Source organism: Cyprinodon variegatus, unplaced genomic scaffold (genome assembly GCF_000732505.1).
Source record: "Cyprinodon variegatus isolate N-32 unplaced genomic scaffold, C_variegatus-1.0 Scaffold546, whole genome shotgun sequence".
NCBI lineage: Eukaryota > Metazoa > Chordata > Actinopteri > Cyprinodontiformes > Cyprinodontidae > Cyprinodon > Cyprinodon variegatus.
Genome location: NW_015150999.1, coordinates 301624 through 325725, shown reverse-complemented (window position 1 = coordinate 325725; position 24102 = coordinate 301624). Strand labels below are relative to the sequence as shown.

The 24102-nt window shown below is 35.0% G+C and overlaps 1 protein-coding gene across 1 annotated transcript in view; it reads left to right on the top strand.

The window, feature by feature from the left end:
- lrp1b (LDL receptor related protein 1B) overlaps positions 1–23637 on the top strand; it is a gene marked incomplete at its 5' end in the record, with an annotated part of 277806 nt that extends 254169 nt beyond the window's left edge. The window contains 10 exons of the mRNA XM_015391547.1: positions 434–598; positions 8319–8480; positions 8975–9149; positions 10977–11081; positions 13371–13484; positions 15025–15101; positions 16555–16645; positions 16906–17056; positions 19886–19960; positions 22631–23637. Coding sequence (XP_015247033.1) covers positions 434–598; positions 8319–8480; positions 8975–9149; positions 10977–11081; positions 13371–13484; positions 15025–15101; positions 16555–16645; positions 16906–17056; positions 19886–19960; positions 22631–22771 — 1256 coding nt within the window. The remainder of the gene's footprint in view (positions 1–433; positions 599–8318; positions 8481–8974; positions 9150–10976; positions 11082–13370; positions 13485–15024; positions 15102–16554; positions 16646–16905; positions 17057–19885; positions 19961–22630) is intronic.
- Between the last annotated feature and the right edge of the window lie 465 nt (positions 23638–24102).

The following is a 24102-nucleotide window of genomic DNA, read 5'->3' as shown; positions in this document are numbered from 1 at the left end:
GGAAACCCATTTGTTACTACTTCTGTAATCTTCACACACTTGGTTGTGTTGATTAACCACATAACAGCCCAATACAATTTATGTTTGTGGTTGCCATGTGTGAAAATATAAATAAAAAAAAATTCAGGGGATAGTTTGCTATATTATGAGATATTCTTCCTAGCTAAATGCTACCAAAAACACTTGAATCTAGAAGAAAATGAAGAATAAATCCCATTTGAAGTACAGGTTTATGGCAGTAATGTCACTCATGCATGGGTTACTGTGAGAACTTTAAGGTTGAGCACACCGACCTCCTACTGGGTCTCTACTATGGCTTTACACCTCTGTGAAAGTAGATGTTCAAACTTTATCTTCCTGCACCTCTGCTAGATTTGATGTGACTTTATTACACCTTTGAACCACAAGTAAAGGGAGTTGTGCTGTTGTGCAGGGGAACTTTGCCGCCCCCCCTGTGAGAACGGAGGTCGCTGCTTGGCCAATGAGAAAGGAGACTGGAGGTGCTACTGCTGGCCTGACTTTTCAGGGGAACGCTGCGAGGTGAACCACTGCACAGACTACTGCCTTAATAAAGGCACCTGTATGGGCTCACCACTGGGTAAGTCTATGAAAGTATGCACTCACACTGCAAAAAAAATTAATCTTAATAAGTCATTTTTCTTAAAATAAGTGCATTTTGTCTTGAATTGAGGAGGTAAGTGACACACTTTGCCAATGGAACAAGACAATTTACATTTAAAATAAGAAAAAACAATTGCATTGTCTTATTTCAAGAGCATATTATCTAATTATCTTAGTTAAAGAGTAAAAATACTATTTTCATTGACAGATCATCTTGTATACCTACTAAAATTAAGGGTAAATACACTTAATTTAAAATTTTTTTACTTATTTCTAGATCGTTTTTGCAGTGCAGGGCCATTATTTCTGTTTAGATTAGATTCCTGTAACCTCTGCAGGATTGCAGATTATAGAACTTTTGTAAAAGTTAAGCTCCTGTAACTGTTCAAAGCATTCATACAAGTACATCCTTTTTCTAGATAATAAATATTTCTAAATGCTTTTTAAGGTTTCATAGTTTGAAAGTGGGATCGTTATTATGATCAAAATGTCACTGCCCTAAGAGTTTGATATTCAAGCTGCTGTAAGAAAATGTATTTTCTTTCCATGTGTTCTCACATATCAAAAATATATATTGATAAAATAAATATATGTATGTTTTACAAAGCATTTATGATGCAGAAGCAAAACATTGCTTATTGATAAACTCTTGAATGCATTTAAAAAAGTAAAAAAAAAAGAAGAAAAATACTTAATTCAACTCCCAAAGAAACAAAAACAAAAGTCCTCTGACAAATAATCAATTCATCCCACTTAGAAACAACTTGGTTCAATGTTTTTGCTTTAATGTACTGTAAAATCTTTGAAGCAAAACAGGAATCTGACGCCTTTGGGGAAAAAAGAACCAATGCTGAAAGTAGCAGTCTCTTAAATCAAACTATTTCTTTATGAAAACCAGCGAGGCTGAGATCAGGCCTGTAACAGCCGATTTAATCCCTTTATAAAGAGGGCATCTAGAAAGGATATACTAGCATTGCATTTTTTCCACATTCGGTGATGCTACAGCTTTATTCTTAATTACATAAAATCAGAATTTATTTCATGCTACATAATGGATTGTTTTTATTTTTATTGTTAAAAAATGTGTTTTAAATAAATAACTGAATTTAATTTACACTGGCACATTATTGATACACCTTGGTCAGTAATTAAAGCCTCAAATATTTAAGCACCCATATCTTTAAGTGGTTTCATCTTATTCTTCTTTACAGTTAATCTCAGTCTCTATCAGATTGGATGAGACATATCTGTGGACAGCCATGTTAAAATCTCTCTAAATACTCAGTAATATTAAAGTCTGGACTCGGACTTGATCACCCATACACATAGTGAACCTGAAGGCACTCTTTTGAGATCTTGGTGTTGGTTGCGGGTCATTGTCCCAGCCTGTGGTTTTCAGCTAATATGCTTCAGGTTTTCATCCAGGTTGTCTCTGTTCATTGCTGCATTTCTCTTTCCTTCCATCCTGACTAATCTGCCCATTTTTGAAAATCATCTCTCTATCATGATGTCACCTCTGCCAAACTCCGTCAAACTAAATTTAGCACAGGTAATTTTCCAATTCAGTTGTAGAAACATGTTAAGACTGATCAGTGGAAGCAGGATGCACCCCAAATCAATGTTGAGCTTCATCACAAAGCCTGTAAGTTCTTATGTAAATGTTAGGTAATCTTGAGAAGAGCAGAAAGGACCTTCAAATGTCTGCATATATAAAAACACATGAAATAGTAGGATGTTCAAACCGGCTGTTAAATTTTTTATATGACGTTTCACATGATTTTTTTGCATGCAATTTAGCACTCAATTTAATTCTTGAAAATAAGCCCATAGACCACACCCAAAGTGTGAGATTAACTAATGTTCTAATAGGATGTCTGCTACAACATTTGCATAGAAATTAAATTTTGGTTTATTTGTGTGGCTTTACATGCATGGAATTTACTTTTAGTCTCTTACTGCATGTGTGGGCAACCCACACAGACCCACAAACAGAAACACCAAAGACCCTAATTTCCTCTTTTCTTGGCTAGACTCCCTGGGGTGTGGATTATCCCTGCAGAGTGATATCTTTGCAGCAGTGGCAAAAAAGCAGATATAGACACAGGAATGAAACTCCATCCTATCCCCTTTACATTCACCAGAAACTTAAAGATGATATTGGAGCTCTTGTTCACTTTATCCACATCTATTGGAAATATTAAACTATACTTAATTGAATTTTGTATATTTAAATAAACGGTATGTTTACACAAGCATTTAAAAAAATATATACAGCCTAAAGACTCAATACAAGACAAAGATATCAAATGTATACAAGAAATATATACAGTAGTCTATCAAGTGTAATCATATGCTTTAGAAAGATTCAGAGTAAATTGTCTACAATCAAAATTTGATTTCATTTATAAAGTAATGTAATTTTTTTTTTTTTTAGAATACTAATTTGTAAAAAAACGAAAAAGTATTTTTTGTTGTTTTTTTGCAATTTATCTTCGTAAGTGAACATGTGGCCAGTTTAATGCATCAGGTTGTTAAATATGCAGCAGTGGCTCATGCTGAAAATTAAAATGAGGACAATGGATGAGAGAATTCCTTTAAACAGGAAAATATCGAGAGAGATAAAAATCCGAGAGAGATGTGATGCTTTGTCGTATCTATCGGTGTTTTTGCTTTAGATTATACCTAATGGTCCACGTAATGACAAGCTTTTGTACAACCAACAGTAGAAATGCATTGCTGACATAAGTTATAATGTGCACAGAAATATCTATTTCTATAAATGAAAGCACTCCTACAGAACAGGTCACTGCAAACATAAATGCATGTATGTCTCATCTGAGAACAAATCTATAAACTAGATAACTGTGAAGATAGAATAAGCTTTCACATTTTCCACTGGCACTAAGGGACAAAAAGCGCACCAGTGATTAGTGGGATTATGTTGCATGCTCGGTGTGCAAACAGTGCTGTACTGTCTTACAAAAGTATCACAGGAACTAACTTCAGAAGTTTTTCTTGCAGTATCATGTAATAAAGCATAAAAAAAAAACCTTCAGCGTTTTTCTCTCTCTGCTCTGTATTTAGATCTCTCCACTTTCCAACGAAATATTGTTAGATGTTTCCAACTATATATAATGCTTTATGCTTAACAAAACGGTTACAATGCAATCACATCCAACCAAAGCTTTTTTTTATTTCAAAATATGTATATATGCCCCCTTATGCCTCTTACTTCACAGTTCAGGTACCTGTTGTTTTTAAGTTAAAAAGAAATCAGGATTCCTGAAGCCAGTTGTTGAGTTGTTGATCACCCAGTAGAGCTGGCCAAAGCAGAGACAGATTTTTGTGGGATGTATGGACTATTCTAAAAATGTCAAACCACCTTATAGACTGCATGATGGTGTTTCGTTATTCGTGATTTGCTAAACGTAGCGGATGAACAAATTCTTCTAAATTTTTTTTAAGGTAATGAACTTAAATGTTTTTTTTAAAGGAAATAAAACCACAACACTATCATCTAACATGGACTTGATTCTATTTGGCCTCTTGTCAAATCCTTTTACTTGAACACTTTTCCAACAGCACTCTTTTTCCTTGACACTACCCTGGAAAATAATGGGTGGAGATAGGAAGCATTGGAGAAAGGGTTATAAAAGTAAAAAGCCTTTCACTTTGGATCATTGTCAAAGTTTTTTTATACCAAGAGAGAGCAAAGGATTCCCAGCAGCATATCAAATACTGTTTGATTCTGTAATGGATATGGTAGCAATACAGATGCCTGATTGGTGAGAGGGTGATCATTATCCAATAATAAACACAGAACAATTTCTCTTCAGGAAAAATGACCCAGAATCAAACAGAGCTAATAGTGGAGGTGCAAAGGTACATACTGTAAAACTATACTTGACCAAATGCAGAAGAAAGTTGCAGAAATTTGCTATTAATTGCTGGCACACAAAAATGTTGTCTGTATCCAACAAGGGCTTAACTTTGGGTCAACGATCGGCGGATTTAGCTCCCTGCCTATTTATCTATTTAATTATTTATTCTCCTAAACTTATTAGGTTGTGCACTCAAAATGAGATCTGAGTCAACAATTACCGCCACCAGCAATTCGACAACATTTTCAGCTAATATGCTGAAATGAAAACATATGAAATTGAAAATTAATGAATACTCTAAATATGTTCCTCCATTTATGGCCTCGCTGTATTTGACTGCAGTTTTTTTAAAGAATAAACCAGTTTCATTTACCCTGCCAAACATAATAAATCAGTCTGTCTGCTCTTAGTCTGAAATTCATGCTTTACTATTATTATAGTTTTTTCTGCACGTTTTACCTACAGTTAAATTCTATACTTGTTGTTTGATACATTTTAAGTAAAATTGCAGATTACATGTATAATCCAGAGAAAAATGTTAGTATTTAATGTTACACTTGTGATAAATTATGGTGATGTATTGTTTTTCTGCACCTTTAAACACCCCAAATGTCTATGTTTAGAATCAGTGTAGATAAAATAGACGACAAAAGCTTAGATTCAGACTTTTGTGTTTTGTTTTTCCCAGTTTATTGAGCCACACTTTTTTTTCTTTATGTAAAAACTGGAATGTAGGATTGGCTGCAATGAGACACATTGTCATAATATGACTACTTTAGGATTAAAGCCTTTCATTTTTTACTAAAGTAAAGCACTAAATATTTTCCCCTCATGATGCAAATCATGATATGAAAAGCTCCATTTAACTTTAACTGGAGCTCAGATGAAGTCACTCTGCTCCCTCATCATGATCCTAAAGGTGCTTAGAGTAAACTTCCACTTCAAATCTAGCTGGGTAATTATAAACTGTAATCTAAAGCTTACAATTATAGGTCCTACTGAGTCAGCATTCAATTTTTAGCGCCTGCTTCAGCCTACATCATAGTTCTGGCTTCTACCTGTCCCTCTTTGGCATCTGCATCAGCCTCACTCTCCCACTGACTTAGCAGCTGCTCTTTAAGCTATTTCCCATTTGAGGCGCTTATTGATACTAAGATCAGGAATAACCTCTGTGCTCTTTGTTGCAGTCACTTTCATGCTGCTGCATAAAAGTGACTGTTTTTGTCCCCTAATCTTTTGACTCCTTGTCATGTTGGGTGCAGGGAGCAGTGACAGGTCTTTACCTTAAAGTTACCCGAAATATGTGCTTTGGCATTCAGTGTGGCTGGACTATGTGTTTTAAGAGGCATGTGTGAGTGACATAGACTCACCCCTCAGCTCACTTAGTAATACATATATTTACCTTTTCTGATATTTCTCTTTTTACAAAGGTTTTGTTTTCTGTGGAAAGTGGAAAAAAAACCCAAAACTTATAAAATAGATAAAAGACAAAAAAAAAAAAAAAAAATCACAACCTCTAAGTTATGTCATACTTAGTATTAGTTTAACTTCAACTCCTAAAGCTGCATATAAACCTTTGCAGGGTCTGCATATATAAACCTTTATCCGCTAATATTGCTCAGCCTCAGAAATGAACTCACTGCAGACAAAAAACATAAAAAAAACATTCACAGCAACTTTGCCACAATGTTTATTTTCCCTACAGCTGTGTTTTCAGAATCCAAAAAAACATTTTAATTACGAGTTCAACATTTTCATTACAAAAACAACCGATCAAGGATTCAGAAGATGCCTTGTTTTTGTTGTTGTTTTTAGATGAGGTGCAGAATTGAACCAAGCTCTCTTTAGTGTTTTTCACTTACCTCAATTAAAAACCTTTGCTTACATTATTTTTCAAGGGGTTAAAGAAAAATAAACAGTTTACTCTATGTTTAAATAAAAACAAAAAACAAAACAGGTTGTGCATAACTTTGATTTAAACAAATCCAAAGTTAAACCTTTTTTATTTTTCACCTCATCATATAATATTGTTTCACCACAATTAGATTCATACTTCATCACTATACATCATTCACACAGCCACTGGAAACAGAAATGTATTTATTTCTGTTTCCAGTGGTCCTTACTGGTACTTACGGGAAATACTGTCTTTGTCCACTGGGGGAGCCAAAACTGAAAGTTCTTTAGAACTGCTTTAATGAGCTTTGCATTATAAAACATCAGTGTTGAAACAAACATTGTGCTTTTATTAAGAGCTATTTCATTTCTTTTTTTTTTACCACTGAGGAAAAACATATTTTTGGTTAGTGTGTTATTAATGATACACAACTGTGTAAATCAAGGTCACCAGCTTCCATTTGGCTTCACATCATGACTTCTCTCTGCATCCAAATATTACCTTCTGCTATGTATTAAGTTGTTGACCAAACTTGTTTTTCATCATTCAAAAGAGCATCAAATAGACCTTGACTGGATAGAAAGTTGGTATCTGAGGCCTTATGCAACTATGAACCTGAAAATAGAAATACTCAGCCAGCAGATAAGCCAACGTTGATGTGAAATAAGAAAATAAATATGCGTGTGTTTACCTGCAGTTACATTTTTATTATTGCAGTCATAAATTGGGTCAGCTTGTAAAAAAAGTAGGTTTCTGGTATTAAATTTTTGCATATCTGGCTTGTATTTCTGACTTTAAGTAGAGCATTTTTTCTGAGGTACCATGAATCTCCAACTCAACCAGCATGCAACAAAATCTGTAAATGTTAGCGTTAAAACTCAGCAGTACCATTGCGTGACAAAAAAAAATATTGCACATATCAAGGTAAATCAAATATATGTTTTTTTGGACTAGTTACAAAAAAACTCACTGTATGCTGGAAATATTCAGAGTGATCCACACATGCAAATTGTTTATATTGTCAACTAACTTGATAAATCAAGTCACTGACTGGAGTATACAAAGTTTAAAACTACTCCTACTACACATAATAAAAAATAAATTAAAATGAAAATGACTGGATGAATGCTCTATCCAGAATTCCACTAGTGGTATAGTTTTAGCATAAACTCATTCAAATTCTGCAAAAAGAAAAAAACAAAACAAACAAAAATGTTTCCTATCATGCATCCTTTGTTACCCAGTTATAAAAAAATGTGCTCCTCCTGGTATCAGTTAGGATAGCCCAAGCAGAAACTAAAGGCAGTTTTTGAAGTTATCCTAACCATCTATTTTAAAGAGTAATTGCCCCTGAACTCATAACTGGTTGTGTCAATCTTTGTGGCAACAACTGCCACCCATCATTTGCAAGACATAGCGATGAGCTTTATGGCCTCAGAGGACTTTTCACTCACCCTGCTTTGCAGAATTGTTATAAGCATGTCAAACTGGAGGATTTTCAGGGATGAACTGCATATTGAAGCTTATACCACAATGGTGGGTCTTTGTAATCTGATTGGTCGGCAGTGATTGCCAACTCAGAAATCTATTAAAAATTAAATGTTCACACCTTGTTATGCTTATTTTAATTATTGTAAAGGACCTTAGATATGGTTGGTTGTTTTGTGACCTTTTGAAGGAAATGTGACTTTTTTAAGATTGGCTCATTAAGTGTTGCTTTACTTCAAGTTCTCAGACATGTTCTGTTTGGGTAATTTCTTGATTTAACAGGTCAAGCAATAATTAAGTCTGGGTGTATTATAATTAATTCTTTAATTACAGTTTTTTTTTTAGGGCAGAAAGAACACAGTTAGAGCCCAAAACATATGTATGTAATTGATGCTGAGCTTTTCAACTTTATCATCTGGATCTTTTCACAGGAAAGCCTACATGCCGTTGTCCAGTAGGATTCTCTGGGCCTTTCTGTGAGAAGCGGATTTGTGACAATTATTGTCTAAATGGGGGAACATGTGACGTCACTGAGGGAAATCAGCCTGTGTGCCGCTGCATGGCAGAGTACACCGGGGATCGCTGTCTTTACCGTGAGTTTTCTATCTCAGGTTGGGACGTATTCAACTTGTCTTTTACATACTGCATCTGACTTTTACTTGTAATCCCTCTGATCTATATTCAGGAATGCTGTGTAAAAATCACAAAAGAGAATGCTTTTTGCACATATTGAGTGCTCAACATAAACCGTAGCCCAAAGTGTTATCTTTCAGCAAACATCATATTTGCGTCAAATTGAAGATAAACAGAATTAGAGTTCTACCATCTTACAACCTTTGGGTATTTCATTTCCACTATTATAGATTTTTCTTAGGAGCGCATTGACATAATGGGATGGGAGAAAACAATTCCACTCACACATCATTAATATCTTCTCACTGCTGCTTGCCCAAGGGGAGATATGTTTCCATCTGTGGCTAAGATGCCATTTGATGTGGATAATTAAGTCCCATTAAAGCCCTCTACAATTCTTATCTAACCAGCTTATACACTAAACTTACATTTTATGCTTCTTAATATGAAATAGACATCTGCCATCACTACTGCGTGAACTCCAAGGCCTGCACGTTATCCAGCAGCGGCTATGTGGAATGCGTTTGTCCTGCCAGGTATGAAGGAAACAAGTGTGAGGTGGACAAGTGTCTTCGATGCCATGGAGCACCCTGCCTTATTAACGAGGAAACAGGAGATGTGGTTTGCAAGTGAGTGCTTGACATTCTCATCCATTATTTTAGTTGCTTAAATCTTTACCCAATATATTTCCTGATCATTTTTAAAGCAAATGTATAATGTACTCACTTCACGTGACAGTTGCTGTGCCCACAGTTTGTGGGTTTCTTAAATGTATTTAATAGGATAAAATAAAAGATATGTTTGCAAACATTGCTACATTTTAACTGACAATAATATTAGTTAAATAGAAGCCAGGTTCATGTTTTTCTAATTCAGTATTTGAATGTATATTATTTGTCTCACATATATTAATGCAGTAATGTCTATTTCCTTCAATATATCACTAAAAATAAGCTACAAAATCTACTATAACAGATAGATCAATTAACTGAGTATTTTATTGGTTCATAATTATGACGTTCAAGTAACAACTGCTTGTAATATTTTCAGTTTATGATTACCTCTGCCAAAGATTTTACTGTAGCCGCCATTTAAAATGGCCCTTCCCAGTCCAACGCCAGCCGAATGGAAGCCCACTCACAGGAAAAAATCGAAATCTAGATAAGTTATTTTTTTCTTAAAATAAGTGCATTTGATCTTGGATTGAGGAGATAAAAGAGACATTTTGCCAATGGAACAAGACAATTTACATTTAAAATAAAAAACAACAACAACTGCATTGTCTTATTTCAAGTGCATTTGATCTAAATATCTTATTTTAAGAGTAAAAGTACTCATTCCATTGGCAAACTATCTCATTTACCTACTCAAATTAAGGGTAAATACACTTAATTTAAGATTTTTTTTACTTATTTCTAAATTGTTTTTCTAGTGCTTCCCTGCAACTTCCAGCAAAATCCCCTCCAGCTTCCAGCCACTGAAGTGACCCCCTCCTTTCTCCTGGGCATGCATATTTTTTTTACTCTGACTCCACCCTTTCACTGAATTACATGGAGATGATGATTCTCTTTAGACCTTATTGTCCACAAATCATGGCAGAATATTTTGGTACAATGATTGATGTTTAAAAAGGAATTGTAGGGAACCAGCCAATGGCATCAAGGAAGTGGGGAAATTTTGAATGGCTACTACTGTATGATTTCATGGGCATCAGTTTGTCTGTTTTCAAAAAAAGAAAAAAGTTCTGAACAGATTTTGCTTAAATTTTTTAGAGAAGGTGTGTATTATGAATGGCAACAAAGGATTAGATTTTGAGATGATCCGGATCACCATCTGGATCAAGGAAGTTTTTGAAAGATTCTGTGAATTCAGAGATTAATTTAAGGTGGAAGTCACAATATGTCAGCTTCTTGGCAGAGGTCTGCCCTCTCTGACTGCGATTCTAGTTATTATAGTAAATATTTGCATTATAAAAATACTTTATTACTATATTCTAATTCCACTTATAATCATAACATTAGATATTAGAGAGACAATATTATTTTGCAATGATATTGTTATATCTTGCTATTTTTCAATGTAGTTTTACTATTTCTCTATTCTTTTTCTGTGCATCTATTTAGTTCATTTCAGTTCTTAAACCCAATTATTATTCTTTGTTTGATAAATGTTGATAGATCTCTATGTTTTTTGTATTTATTACTGCACTTAAATAGTTTATTTTAACTGTTGTTTCTTCTCATAAAATGGCCATTATTAAAATGTTTTAAAAATTTCCAGTCACTTATGAAATGTGGATATTTGGCATTTAGAAATAAAAGCAAGAAGTGTCTTGCTTTACAGAAATAATGAGTTTGTTTGACAAAAATCACCCAAAACTCACCCCACCCTTCTCCATCTTGTTAAAGTACAGTTTTCAGCTTGTAATGCGAGTCAATTATTTCTTCACCCTCTAGCTGCACAAATGGTAGAATTGCACCAAGCTGTCAACTGTGTGATGGATATTGCTACAATGGAGGTACCTGTCACCTGGATCCGGACACCAGCCTGCCTTTCTGTCAGTAAGTTACACTCTAATGGGTGAAAGAGGTGGAGGTGGTGGAGGTTGAATGTATTCCATGCAGACATGGTTCCATTGAAATACCGACTCGGCAAAGAGAGGCTTTTAGAGCTGGAGTGAAAATTATCAAGGGATACCTTTTTTTTTTTTTCGCCTCAAGAACTCAACAAGATAAGTGTCTCCTTTTGGATTACAAAAAAACCCCTCTTTAAATTGAGAGAAGATTTGATGTCACTGTTTGAAGGACCGATGAGCAGCAGGGGGCTGAGTGCCAGTACGCCACCCTGTGTAGTGTGACACCTCTCTGTGACTTAAGGTTTTAGGCAGATAAAAATGGTTTGAAACTGTTTCAAAGCCTGCCATTCTGAACATCTCATGCTGTTCCTCTGCAGTTTAAAGCTTATGTCAGACCTTGCCGACTGTCTACAGCAGCTGGCTTTAGAAGGGTTTTTTCTTCAACAAAAAAAAGTTCCTTATTAATGCCTCAGTATGCATGGAACTCAAAAAACTTGCAATAGACAAAAGCTAGAGTGGCACACATAAGGGAATGAAGACTACTCACGTTGCTGCTAAACATGAACATTTCCTCTGCTATAATCGCATTCACTGCGTGTTAAAAATCTGTCCAAGGAGGAAATTGGAAATCCATTTCAAAAGCCATCTGTCTATTTTTTTCTTTTTTTAAATGCTCATTGTCCACTGTAGTTAAATTGAAATTTGCGGTCACCTCTCTCCAAATTCCAGGGGATAGAATCAATTTCTATGCAAATTACTCCATCTTATTCGATGAGGTTAACCGTTCCTGATAATGCGGTTTATTATTTGCTCCAAAGACTTGAAATGATGTGAGATGATGGATATGGTGGTGTCAAGAAATCATAAAGGTTGACCTTAATCCTCAGTTAATATATGTTTCATCATGCTCCCCAAATGCAAAAACCTGGCTGTGTAAAGCGGATGCAACTGAGATGATAGTAACTGTATAAAATTCCTTAAAAAAGCAAATGCAAAATCTTTTCTTTATTTGTGTCCGGAAAAATGTAAAAGCAAGAAAGCCTCAGTTGCACAATACCTAATGATTTACAGCTCAGCTAATTTTTCCATGTTCTTATTAAACAGTCTTTAGCTCCTATTCCATAGTATCCAATGTATATTAATCTGGTTTTGTATAATTGCTGGAAACTATAATTTTAGCATTAAAAGGAAGTATTAACCATTCTGCATTTTCAGTGGAGACCATTTCAAAATTATTAGGTTTATACTAAGTTTATAAGATTGCAAGATTGGCAACTTTCATTGCAAGTTTGAACAGCATGGTATTTTTTTCTTTTTTTAAGTGCAACCACCAAAATCTTAGGAGTCACTTTTTTCACTGATGTATTTCCATTTTCAAATCAAAGTTTTAGGCATATCAAGAAGGACTTGCATTTGTTTTTGTTTTGTTTTGTTTTTGCTTTTTTGTTTACTTCAAGATTAACAAAAGTTATTCTTTTTTTTGTTTGTTTGTTTTTTTTAACCATCCTGCCATTTAGGGTTAAGGAAAAATTGGTAAAAAAAACCATATAGAGTATGCTTATGTGATTGCATAAATGGCCTCCCTATTTCCAAAAAGTCTGATCAACTTTTATAAAAAAACAAAAATGTCTACGGCTGCTGAATAACACAACTTTGATATTCACAACTATATTTCTATCATAGTTGTAATGTTTTTTAATTAACATTACTTTCAAGCATTGAAAAAAATATAGTTAACCTGCAACCATAATTGTATTTAATTTGGATTAATAAAGTATTTTTGAATTGATATCATCAAATGAATGGAGGCTGTTTCATTCAGCAAAATTATCGTCAGCACACAGCAACAGGTGATGGAGACAGAGCAAGGATATGCTTGAAACAACCATCAAGTGAAAACACAGTTCTTCCTGTTTTTCTCCTACATTCCTTTTAAAGGGCAGGAATAGCTGAACAGATTTTTTTTTTCACCACTTTCAAATCCTAATTTTTGAACCTTGTTGTAACTTGATACTGTATAGTTGCCTACACATACATCGAAATAACATGTCTTTTTCAGAGGAGACACTTCTTTCCTTCTCAGAGGCAGATTTGTGTTTCCACATGATTTATTTTCCTAATTTGTTCTCTGAAAACACAACACTGCTTTATTCCGTCTGACAACTGAAGGTGCTTAAAGGATTTAGTGAGTCAATCTCCATTCGTCAAGCAGCCAAGTGTTCAACAACATACATTTTCTGGGCCCTTTCATCACTCCCAACACAATGTTTTGCAGCTGCACTTCAGGGTTCAAGAACCAACGTTGTGATGAGCTGGCCAACCCCTGCGATTACTTCTGTCAGAATGAGGGGATGTGTACATTAACAGCTCTTAACAAACCTCGCTGCAAGTAGGTCCCTCTCACCTGTCCAGCTTTGTTCAGAGTCCACTCACCCCTCTGTATACGCTCACCCTCCACTTCATTTAGCATCATCTGAGCCTCAGTGCAGTATATAAATATGGTACCTTCTTGTAGCAAAATGTCAAGTAATAAGTGCAAGATACTAAATGACAAGGAAATATAATTGTTTACTGATAGTGTAGGAGCTAGGATATATTTAAACTAACCTTACCATGTTAGTAAAGCATGTCTTGAAAATCTGTCTCACTAATGTTTGGATGAAAGTATCAAAAGGAAATTATTGAGATTTTGTTGGACAAAAATCAAGATTTGTTTGATAAAGGACCCCTAAACATGTCTAATATGAACACTGAAAATTTCATGACTCAATGTTCATCTTTTTAAATGGATGGATGGATGGATGGATGGATGGATGGATGGATGGATGGATGGATGGAAGAAAGGAAGGAAGGATTTTTTTTAGCAAATAAATACCATAATAACTTGAGACAAACCTTATAAGGTCTGTTTGTATCATCACATTTAGGCATCAATAGACAAGATTAACCTATCATCTTTTACCCAGGGCACTGCCGAAACTAGATATACCTTAAACAGTTAATAACTAATTCAGCACTTATTACATTGTCATTTGCTGCATGACTTAGCATCTCTGTTGGCCCCTTTACTACCACCCATTTCACCATCTCATGCAGTCCTCAATGTACACAATAGAACCCAGGGGTAATAAAACATGCTATTCTACGTGTGATGTAAGCACCTAGTATTTGCAACCTATACGCTATTAGCCGCTAAACATATCAGCTAATGGCCTGAATCATATATCATTTTCAAGTTAATATTCAGTAATTGATGTTACTCTTGAAAAAGAATTTAGAATTCCTTTCATTTTAGGGAGTTAATTTTCTTGGTATGTACTTTGGAAAGGAGATAAAACTCCACCTTGCCTCCAACGTCCCATTAAAATTCATGTCGCACTGACATTTCGTCCTACAAAGGCGCGATTCATTTCCCACATCTATGCGGCTGCATTCTTATTTTTGATAGCCTGATGTTCTGAGTATGAGAGTGCATGTAATTTAGAATAATTTCATCACCCTGCCGCGCCCACCTGATCACTCATGCTTTACGGTCCCATCTGTGACTGAGGTGTGAAATTAAATATCACCTTTTTTAACAAGGGTCATACATCACACCCATTGGATTCCATTGGAACACAAATGAGATGATTTGTTGTTCTGCTGTCATTTTATATGTATATCTTTTTATTAATCGAGTATTCAGCATTAGTAATTTAACGCACGCTGTTTGTGGACACTATATAGATGTACATAGTGTGCATTCTCTCTCCAGGTGATTTCTTTGTTTTTGTTGGATCAAAGCACCTCACTGCAAGGCTTAATCAGTCTTGCTCATAATGTGTTGCATATGTGAACCACCATCACAGCATACTCTATTGCACTTTGCTAAGGTGTGTTTTCAGCACTTTGACAACTAAGAGGAAATATTCTGTTTAAACTTCCTTCAGATGTTCAGCCAATTGGGCTGGGACCCAGTGTGAAAGACCCGCCCCTAAGAGCAGCAGATCAGACAACACAAGTGGAGGTAAGAATTGGAGATGTCAAGAATCATACATTTTTTTTATGTCTCAGTTCTATTCATCCTAATATCTTTACTTATCCATGGAGTTTTAGTATGCAGGATTTTGCCTCTTAAACACTCATGACTTGACAATCAACCTTTTTGCATAATTCTGTAGGTTACTTAACCCATGGGTTTAGCAGAGCTTATCTAATTTGGTTGTTTTCAGACTGGATTTTAAGAATTTTAAGAATACTCCAAGGAACATTCAGATCAATTATTTATTTAACCCATTCAAAATCATTCCAAAAAAAGGTTACAAAACAATCCACTGGACTTTTTTTCTAAGTTTGAAGATGTTTCGCTTCCCATCAAGGAAGTTTTCTTTATTTCAAAATGTCAGAATTTGTGTCGAGTTCCAAGTTTTATAGAGTAGCCAAAAACAAAGCCTTGTTTTGGCTTAGAAAACATGCATATTGAACCGGAAGTATCCGTTAGGGGTTCCACCCCTTAGGAGTGGGGTGTTGTTGAGATCTTATACTCAGTACTGGTCTATGCCTCTGAAAAGGGAGTCGTTAGGGTCGTTGTTGGCCTGGCCGACCAGGCGAGATGTGTTGGTCCCCTGCTTGGGGCTGGGGGTTGAGATGATAGCGGGAAGGAATCAACTCTATTGCTGCATTTCAGGTTTCTAACAGCTGAAACCTGAGTCACCCTTCTCTGTATAAAGTTGGTTTTTCTCTCTTTTCTCTCCTTTTCTCTCTAAGAGAAAGTCCTGTGGATTGTTTTTTTTTACTTTTTTGGAATGACTATGACCTGGATGACTGAGAATCTTCAGCTGCCATTCAAAATCAGTTTTGTTGTGTGTCTACATCAGAATAGGTATCGGAAGGTTATTCCAAATTTATTGTAAATGACTGTAAATGTAAAAATGTATATAGACTATGCTTAAAGAAAGGGTCTGTGCCAAGAAACCACTATTTAAATGGACCCTCTGTTAGAACAGACATCCTACCTCTAAGAAAAAAAAGTATAGCCAGCGTTACCAGTTGACATGGTTTGGGTCGCTAGCTTTGATTGAGCATGTTTACTAAATTTAAATTCAACAAGTCTATTTTATTTCATTGGTTTAAAATATACATTAAAACACTTAAATACATTCAATTGCATAACAACAGTGCGATGCAGTTTCCACAACGTCGACTTTCAAAATTATTTTCCCTTATAGATCACTTTTTTCTTTCACAAAAAAAGCTCCATGTACAACATCTATTTTTTTATGTACTTACTGTTTATCTAAATACAGCTTTATGTATTATTTGGGCTGAACAGCTGGCTGGTTAATGGAACAAAGAGATGCCGGCCGATATTAGAAATATAAAAAGAATCAAAGATGACCTTCGTGGTCACCGTCTGAATTCATCTCACCTCATTTTCATTGCCAACACTTCCCACCATGTCTCCTCTGTTTGTCCTCCAGGAAGCATTGCCATCATTGTACCTCTGGTTCTGCTGGTTATCCTCATTGTGATGGTGGTGGCAGGTGTTTACATCTGCAGACGCAGACAAAGGTATGCAGATAAAACACAAGTACTTAAATGAAATGGCTGGCGGTATCAAATAATGTCCAGCATTGTGGATAAATGAAAGCCTCAGCTTTTTAAATACCTTTTTTTTGTGCCTATTTTGAATGTAACTATCTCAAGTTTGTATTCTCCAAGCGTAGTCTGGTGTGATGTCTTGTGTGGAGATGTGCAGCACTGGGGGAGAAGCTGACCTGGATGTTGTGGTTCATGTTAATGACTCTCTCTTTCTCTCACACTCTCCTCAGGGGAAAAAGGGTGCAGAGGCAGCCCATGACAAACGGAGGTATAAACGTGGAAATTGGTAACCCGTCATACAACATGTATGAGGTGGACCATGACAACCATGCTGATGCAGGCAGTCTGCTAAGACCCAACTTCACACTGGACCCTCAAAAGGTAGGCTTTATTTAATTCAGCTAATGCAGGTATACTTTTTTTAAGCTAATGTTTTTAGCCACACACTAAGTTCTTACAGGTAACTAATGTTTTTATGTACCCTTAAGTTAAGTGAAACTAGCCTTTTGTTCCTGCTTGGTTACACTGTGTTTCCCTGGTAACTAAGCAGTAGTTCCATAATAGGGATGGGATGGGTGCTCCCCTGTTAGTACTAATTAACTGCCAATTAGTTCCTGATTAGTTCTCTAGCCGCTCTCAAGTAGTTAATCATATTTTGCGTACCTTATTGTAAGGTGTTACTGAAAAGGGGTATAGATCATTCCATCACCAACACCACCATTCGTATTTAGCCACATTTAAAGAACTGGTTTGCCCGAGGCCGCTTTAGCCAAACAGTTGATGGAGGTGTACGGTCATATTGACCATAATGAAAAACATAGTTTGTGTTTACTGAAATATGAATTACTAGGGTCTGATCTTCAAAAGGTTTCACATTCTAAAACACGTTCAAGGTTTTTTGTGTGTGCAGAGTGGTTCATAAAGGAAGTAAAAAGTGATTTGTGTTCAGTAGCCCAGGTGGTAGATTCAGATGGACATATTTAAAATTAATCTTCAAAGATTCCAAGTGAACAATGCTTAATAGCATGTGCAAACCTGTTTTAGCACATGTCTTCATAAATATGCAGATCCTATTCTGATGACTCAACCATGCAAATTGGAGGATATGCTTTCCTGTGTTTATAAAATTTTATTTTCATTGTTTTAGATTTGCTTTTAAATTTGGTTGTAACACTTTGAGCTATATTTGCAGTGCACTATTACTAATATTCAGTATTAGCATTATTGCTATTTTTTAATACTTATTGTCATCTTAACCTCCAACTGGCTCAGAATCTCATCTTTCTTTTATGGCCACACTTAAACTTCCTAGGAACAGACATTCTGCTTATGTCAATAGAGCGGAACCAAATCTGTAGGTCTCATCACACGCAACATGTACACTTATTGCATCTGCAAATCATGTTTGCACATGCTTGTAAGCACGATACACTTGGAGCCTTTGAAGACAAGGCAATTAGTGTTGGACATATTTCCAATTAAGGAATGATTACATTTGTCAAAAAATGTCCCTAAAATTTTAAATGTATCCATCTGCATCCACCACCTGGGCTGGCAGACCTAATTCAGACCAGATATGTAATATGTATTTTGGAAATGCAGTAGCTCACACATTCATTTCATTTAATTTCCAGATGGCACCTACACTGTGCTTTGAGCAACCAAGGTGCAGTGCACATACTAAATACAGGAATCCTTGCCCTTCAACTATTTTTTACTAAATACAGAAAAAAAATCAAGGATTTCCATGTATATAGCTCCATCCTTGCTGTTATCACTTACCCTCCCTGTCATTACTGATGAAAAGCACCACCACTGCGTAGTGCTGCCACTACTAGATATTAGCATGCAAATATTGTGTTTGTGGGTAATGGGCCCTCCTATTATGTTCATTTAAACACCCATTTTACTAGTTTTGTTCCCTAAATATCACTTTTTTAAGGTACTTAACTAAGAGGTGTAAGGACTATTAACTGAACAGGATTTTATGTAAGGGTATCAGGACAAAATATTCTGATTACAAACATTAGCTGCACTCTTTTAAAATTTAATTATGTTAAAAATTTATGAAATTATGTCACATTTCATTTTTACTTAACAATTCTGATCTAATCAATTTGAGTAATACATAGAAAACTGTTATTTCTTTGGTAGAGATATAAAAAGGTAGAAAGTTCAAGATTTAATAGAGATATTTTTGTTAGGCACTTTACAACAAGATAGTCATATTCTGTTATATTATAAAAGCGTTCTTTTAAGTGACTAGAGAATATGTTAAAGTAATAATTATTATATTTTATAATTCAGTTTTACATTTTTGTCATATGCCTTTCAATAAAAATTCAGAGAGGATGAATAATTGGATTTATATAGATGCAGCTGCGAATCTCCCAGAAGCTCACTTGCAAACAGAGTCCGTCTGGTTGCATAAATGAGAATTTAATTCGATTGAGCAGCATATTAATACATTATCTGGTGTAAAGTTATTGTAAGCAATCTGTTGTGAACATTTGCAGCATGTTTCCCCATATGTGTTTCTTTGTCCCCTGTCAGACTCTCAATAGATCCTGCACTGCTTAAAAACTAAAAAGAAAATCATATTTTATTTCTATTAATTGGTGCATATGCATAATTACTACTGTGGGAGTATCTGTTATATTTAATTGCAAAAAAGACTTATGACATGTACTGCTATTTTATAATAGGTTTCTTTAAACATAATGTGGATTGGCTTGTTCTCATTATGCAGTTTTCCTGCTGTAATATAAAAGAAGAATATATAAATATATATATATATATACAAAATACTATTATTTAGCTTTTGTAGATATTTTAAATGCTTGTTTAACAGTGCCACTCAGACCTTCCATTTAAGTTGGTGATTTACTCTGTCAATAACTACCAACCTCACTTTGATATATCAAATATAACTTTACACCAATTGCTAGCTTACAGTTAATCTGCTAAAGCTTCAAGTCTAATGCTATTGCTTCTTATGCTGCAAGCTTTGACATTTACTACTGTGAGGACTGCCAGGCTTTGCTGACAAATCTTGCATTTCTTCTATTTGCCTACATTTTAATGATTGTTCATTTTAGGTCAATATGACTAATCTTGACATTATGATACCAAAACAATAAGAATCTAACATTACTTTGCATTGCTGAAGTGTTTAAAAAAGATGGTATCTTTTTTTTGTTGTTGTTGCAGGGCTGGTGTGTAAAATCCAGTGACCCTCATGCCTTGTGCATGAATTCCGTGCCCAAGGAGGTTATTCCTGGACAGGTGAGCTATACTGTAAATTATCTTGAAAGTATTTTAATATTTTAAACTAAGCTATGGTGTGTCACTGTTAGGTCTTTAAAGCAGGGTTGAAGTGCTCTTTTTTCTTAATTTCATGAGGATGCAGGCAGCAGCATTCTGGATCAACTGCAATTTTGTCTTGTACTTCTGAGGCAAATAATAAATTCAACTAAAGATAAACAAATAGATGAGTTTTTCAAGATCGCACTGAGACTAAAGTCTTTAAACCTGGGGATGAAATGTGAGAGTGGTTAATACTCTCAGATTTCAGTTCTGATCAGTAGTTTATGGCTAAAGAATACTAAAGCTTTTTGCTTAAATTTTAAATGCTCCTGTATTTTTCCAAATATTTTTACTTCATTTTTGTGTTTGGCTAAACACATTGATCCACTGAATTCTTCTGTGCATTTACCCAGCACTTGAATGGATTCATTGTAATCTGGTAAAATTCTCAGTGCAGAGCTGTGTTTTCTGCATAGTTATGCAAACGTATGTTGTTGTTTATCAAGATCTGACTTAGGGGGAGCATGTAGAAATGAAAGAGGAGGGACCCCATGAAGAACCCTTGAGGAGTGCAGCATGAGATTTTTATGGCCTCTGATGTAAAGTTACCTGTTGATAAAAATGTTTTCCCTGTTGTTCAGGTAGGATTTAAACCAGCCAAGTGTTGTACCACAGTGGTCAATCGCTAGTAGGACTTTTACAAATAATTTAAAGGCATAGCTGGCACAAATCATGTCATTTAACAAATGTTTACAAAAAAGAACCAAAAAACATTTGGCTTTGCTGACACAAAGAAAAAAAATATTTCAATGTACGGCAGTGTGAAAAAATGACAATGTGTCATTTTATTTAGGATAGAACAGGTATCCACCAGGCTTAGTTTCTTAGCCAAATCTGGTGGATGTAGTGACTAAAACCTGACCTTCTGCTAACTAGTGTAGCTAATTCTGATTACCCTTTAAGCAGAAGATTATAAATGTTATTCAAAATACTTTTTTATATATGTACAAAAAAAAAATGCTTTAATAGATGTTTTAATTAGATTGTTTAATGCCTGTTTTAAGGTGCCCAGCAGACTTTCCATTTAGGTTGGTGATTCACTCTCGAATACTGTAGCTCTCAACTTCACTTTGAAACCCAGTATATTAAATACAACCTTAGATCAACACATTGCTGGTTTACATCTGATCTACTAAAGCTTCAAGCCAAATGCCATTGCTTTTCACACTGCCAAATCTTGACCTTTTGTAGTGTAGTGTAGCTAATTCTGATTACTTGTCTAGTAGCCTTCCTTGAGAGCCATTATATATTTAGAGTAAACATTATGTACTGTAAGCAGAGAACAGTGGCATTAAAAAGGGTTATGAGATTGTTTTAAACAAGGTTGAAATATTTATGGAGCTGACATTTTAAGTTTAACTTTATTAAGAATGCAAGTAATGGGCAATTATTTTGTATTGATAGCATTGCTTAATATGTCATTTGGTATCCATAGTTAATGTAGATCCTTATCTGATATTTCTGAAAGGCTGTCAACACTTGCAAATTCATAATTTTGTTGAACAAACTGAGGTTACATTGCAAAAGGATACGGCAGAGCATCTTTGCTGTATGTGGTTCGGATTTGTATAACTACTCAACTGGTTAAAAAAAAGCCTGAATAAACAGAAAACTGGTCTATGAAAAATGCAGCTTTTAAAATCTTTTATACTTCCACATTAATCCATATCATCAAAGAAAATAATAAATTTTTAGTTAATAGCATGTTATGGTTAAGCAAGATGTGTTAGGGCTTTGGTATAGTGTGCTTACTAGAAAAATATGGAGTTTTGATCAATCAGTCATTTCCAATGAGATGTTTATGCACATGTTCAGTTTATTCTACATTGTATTTAAAATGCAGTACCTCAACCTCATGTAATTTACAGTTAAGTATCTGAGTAAAATCTAAGTTTCAGCTTCAAACCTTGAAGGAAAGTATATATAAAGAAAAAGACCCTCAGGCTTTATCTTTTAAGCTGATATGTAAGCAGTTAACTTTTTGCATGTTTTCTTAGAAGGAAATCAACTACCTGATGATGATAGAGTATAAAAGCTTTTCTTTCATCTGTATAAGTTATTGGCATGATTATTGAACAAAACTGTTTCTGCACATAACTATACATAGTCTGATTTCTGTAATGATTTTCTTTGATGGAGAAAAAAAAGTAGAGGATAGCACTAAGAATTACACATATCAGTTTGTTTGAGGTGCAGTAGACAGCTGTTTTGAGCTAATTCACATTAAATGCATTCTGTGTCCAGTTCCCTCTCAGTACCAAGAAAAAGGTACTATAAATGGGGGGACCCAAAAAAATGCTGGAAGTGCAAAAAACTTAATTAGGTAGGATGAGAGTGGAAATTGGACTTCCCAAAGGGTTGTTCAAGCATGAATCCAGAGGAATGCGATTGGTGGTTTGGTTAACTTATTAAGGATATAAATAAAGAACTACTTGCTTTACAAGATTTCATGAGAGCTATTCTGTCCTCAACTACTTACAACTGATAAAGAAACTGGGACGATTAATTGTTGCTACAGTTCTTTAAGATCCTCAGTGTCGTAGTATACATTTTGGAAAGATTCTTGCTAATTCCTTTTTTCCCATACAGCCTATGAATTACTCCAACCCTGTGTATGCAAAGATCTATATCGACGGACAAAACTGTCGGAAGCCAGTCATCAGTATTGACGAAAGGAGAGAGCTACTCCCAAAGAAACTAGAGGGGACAATTCGTGAAACCGCCGCATAGCCTAAACTTTACACTTTGTACTTCTTTTTTTTACCACAGTGTACAATATATAATATAAAGGAGGAAACAAGATTTTTCTATTTCCTATGAGGCTCTTGAGTTTAACTTGTTAGCATCAGCATAATGTCCTTGTTGGTGTGTTCAAGAGTTTTATTTTACATATGCAGTTTGCTTACTCACTTTTGTTTTAAAGTTATACAGCACTATACTGTACTGAAGTAAAGCTTCTGATTTGCAAATAAAATAAAACCTAACACCATAAGCCAGTCCTGTGCACAGTTCAAATGTAAAAATTCAGTGCTACAATTTGTACCAACAGAAGACTCTAGTTTAAAATGAATATTGACATGAGGTTGCTTTTTGAATGGCAAAACTCAGACGATTTGGCTACATACTGTATTTTTTACGCAAATGTATGTATAGTCGCAAAGTGTGTTTTCATGTATTTTGTTTCCTGTGTGCTGGAGGACCAGAACGCTTCATAAGTGAGCTGAAGCTTTATTTTTTTTTAGCTGCTGTTCTATTATTTTCTGCTCTGCAGTTGCTGGACCTCTTCATTGAAGACTGTAACATTATAAGTCTTTTCTTGCAAACTATGTAATTCCACAGTTCTTCTGTCTTCTCCATCACCAGATTTCAAGCTGCGCTCACCCTGCTCCAATGGAAGTACATCACACAAGGCCAATGTTGAATGTTTGCCGTCAGAGTTCTGTATTGTTCACTGAGAGGACAGATAATTGATACCATATTTTTCTAGGTCTCATATTTCAACAGATGAAAAAAAGATATAGACAAAAGTGATTTAACACTGTCACAGAGCTTGTTAGGAGTTATTATAAAACACATGTTTCTGCTAAAGATGAACATGATAGATATAAGAAATTTTATAATTTTGTATTTGATTTGTATGTTGTTTGGCTGCTTGTATTTTGAAGAAATGTATTAAATGTAAGTAATTTTTATATAAAATGTAAATCAATATTGAATAAAGGGGGCTTATTTCCATATTGTTTCTCTTTCTTATGCCACAGCAGGGAGATTGCAACAATTTTCATACACTTTAACCCTTTTTGCAGTTTGTCATCTTAAAGCAAAAATGAGTGTGATTGAGATTTTATTTTATGAACAACACAGACGTGCATGGTGATGAAGTGAAAGGAAAAACTTACATATTGTTCATCGTTTTTAGTCAATACCTTCTTTTTGGTATGGCTCTCCAAACTTTGCACAACAGTTTCTGCCTGGTTTTCCTATAATGCAGCTCAAATTGAGACGGATTGAAAGAAAGATTCAAACTTTGTTCTGTTATCTCTATTTTTGGTTAAATTTAG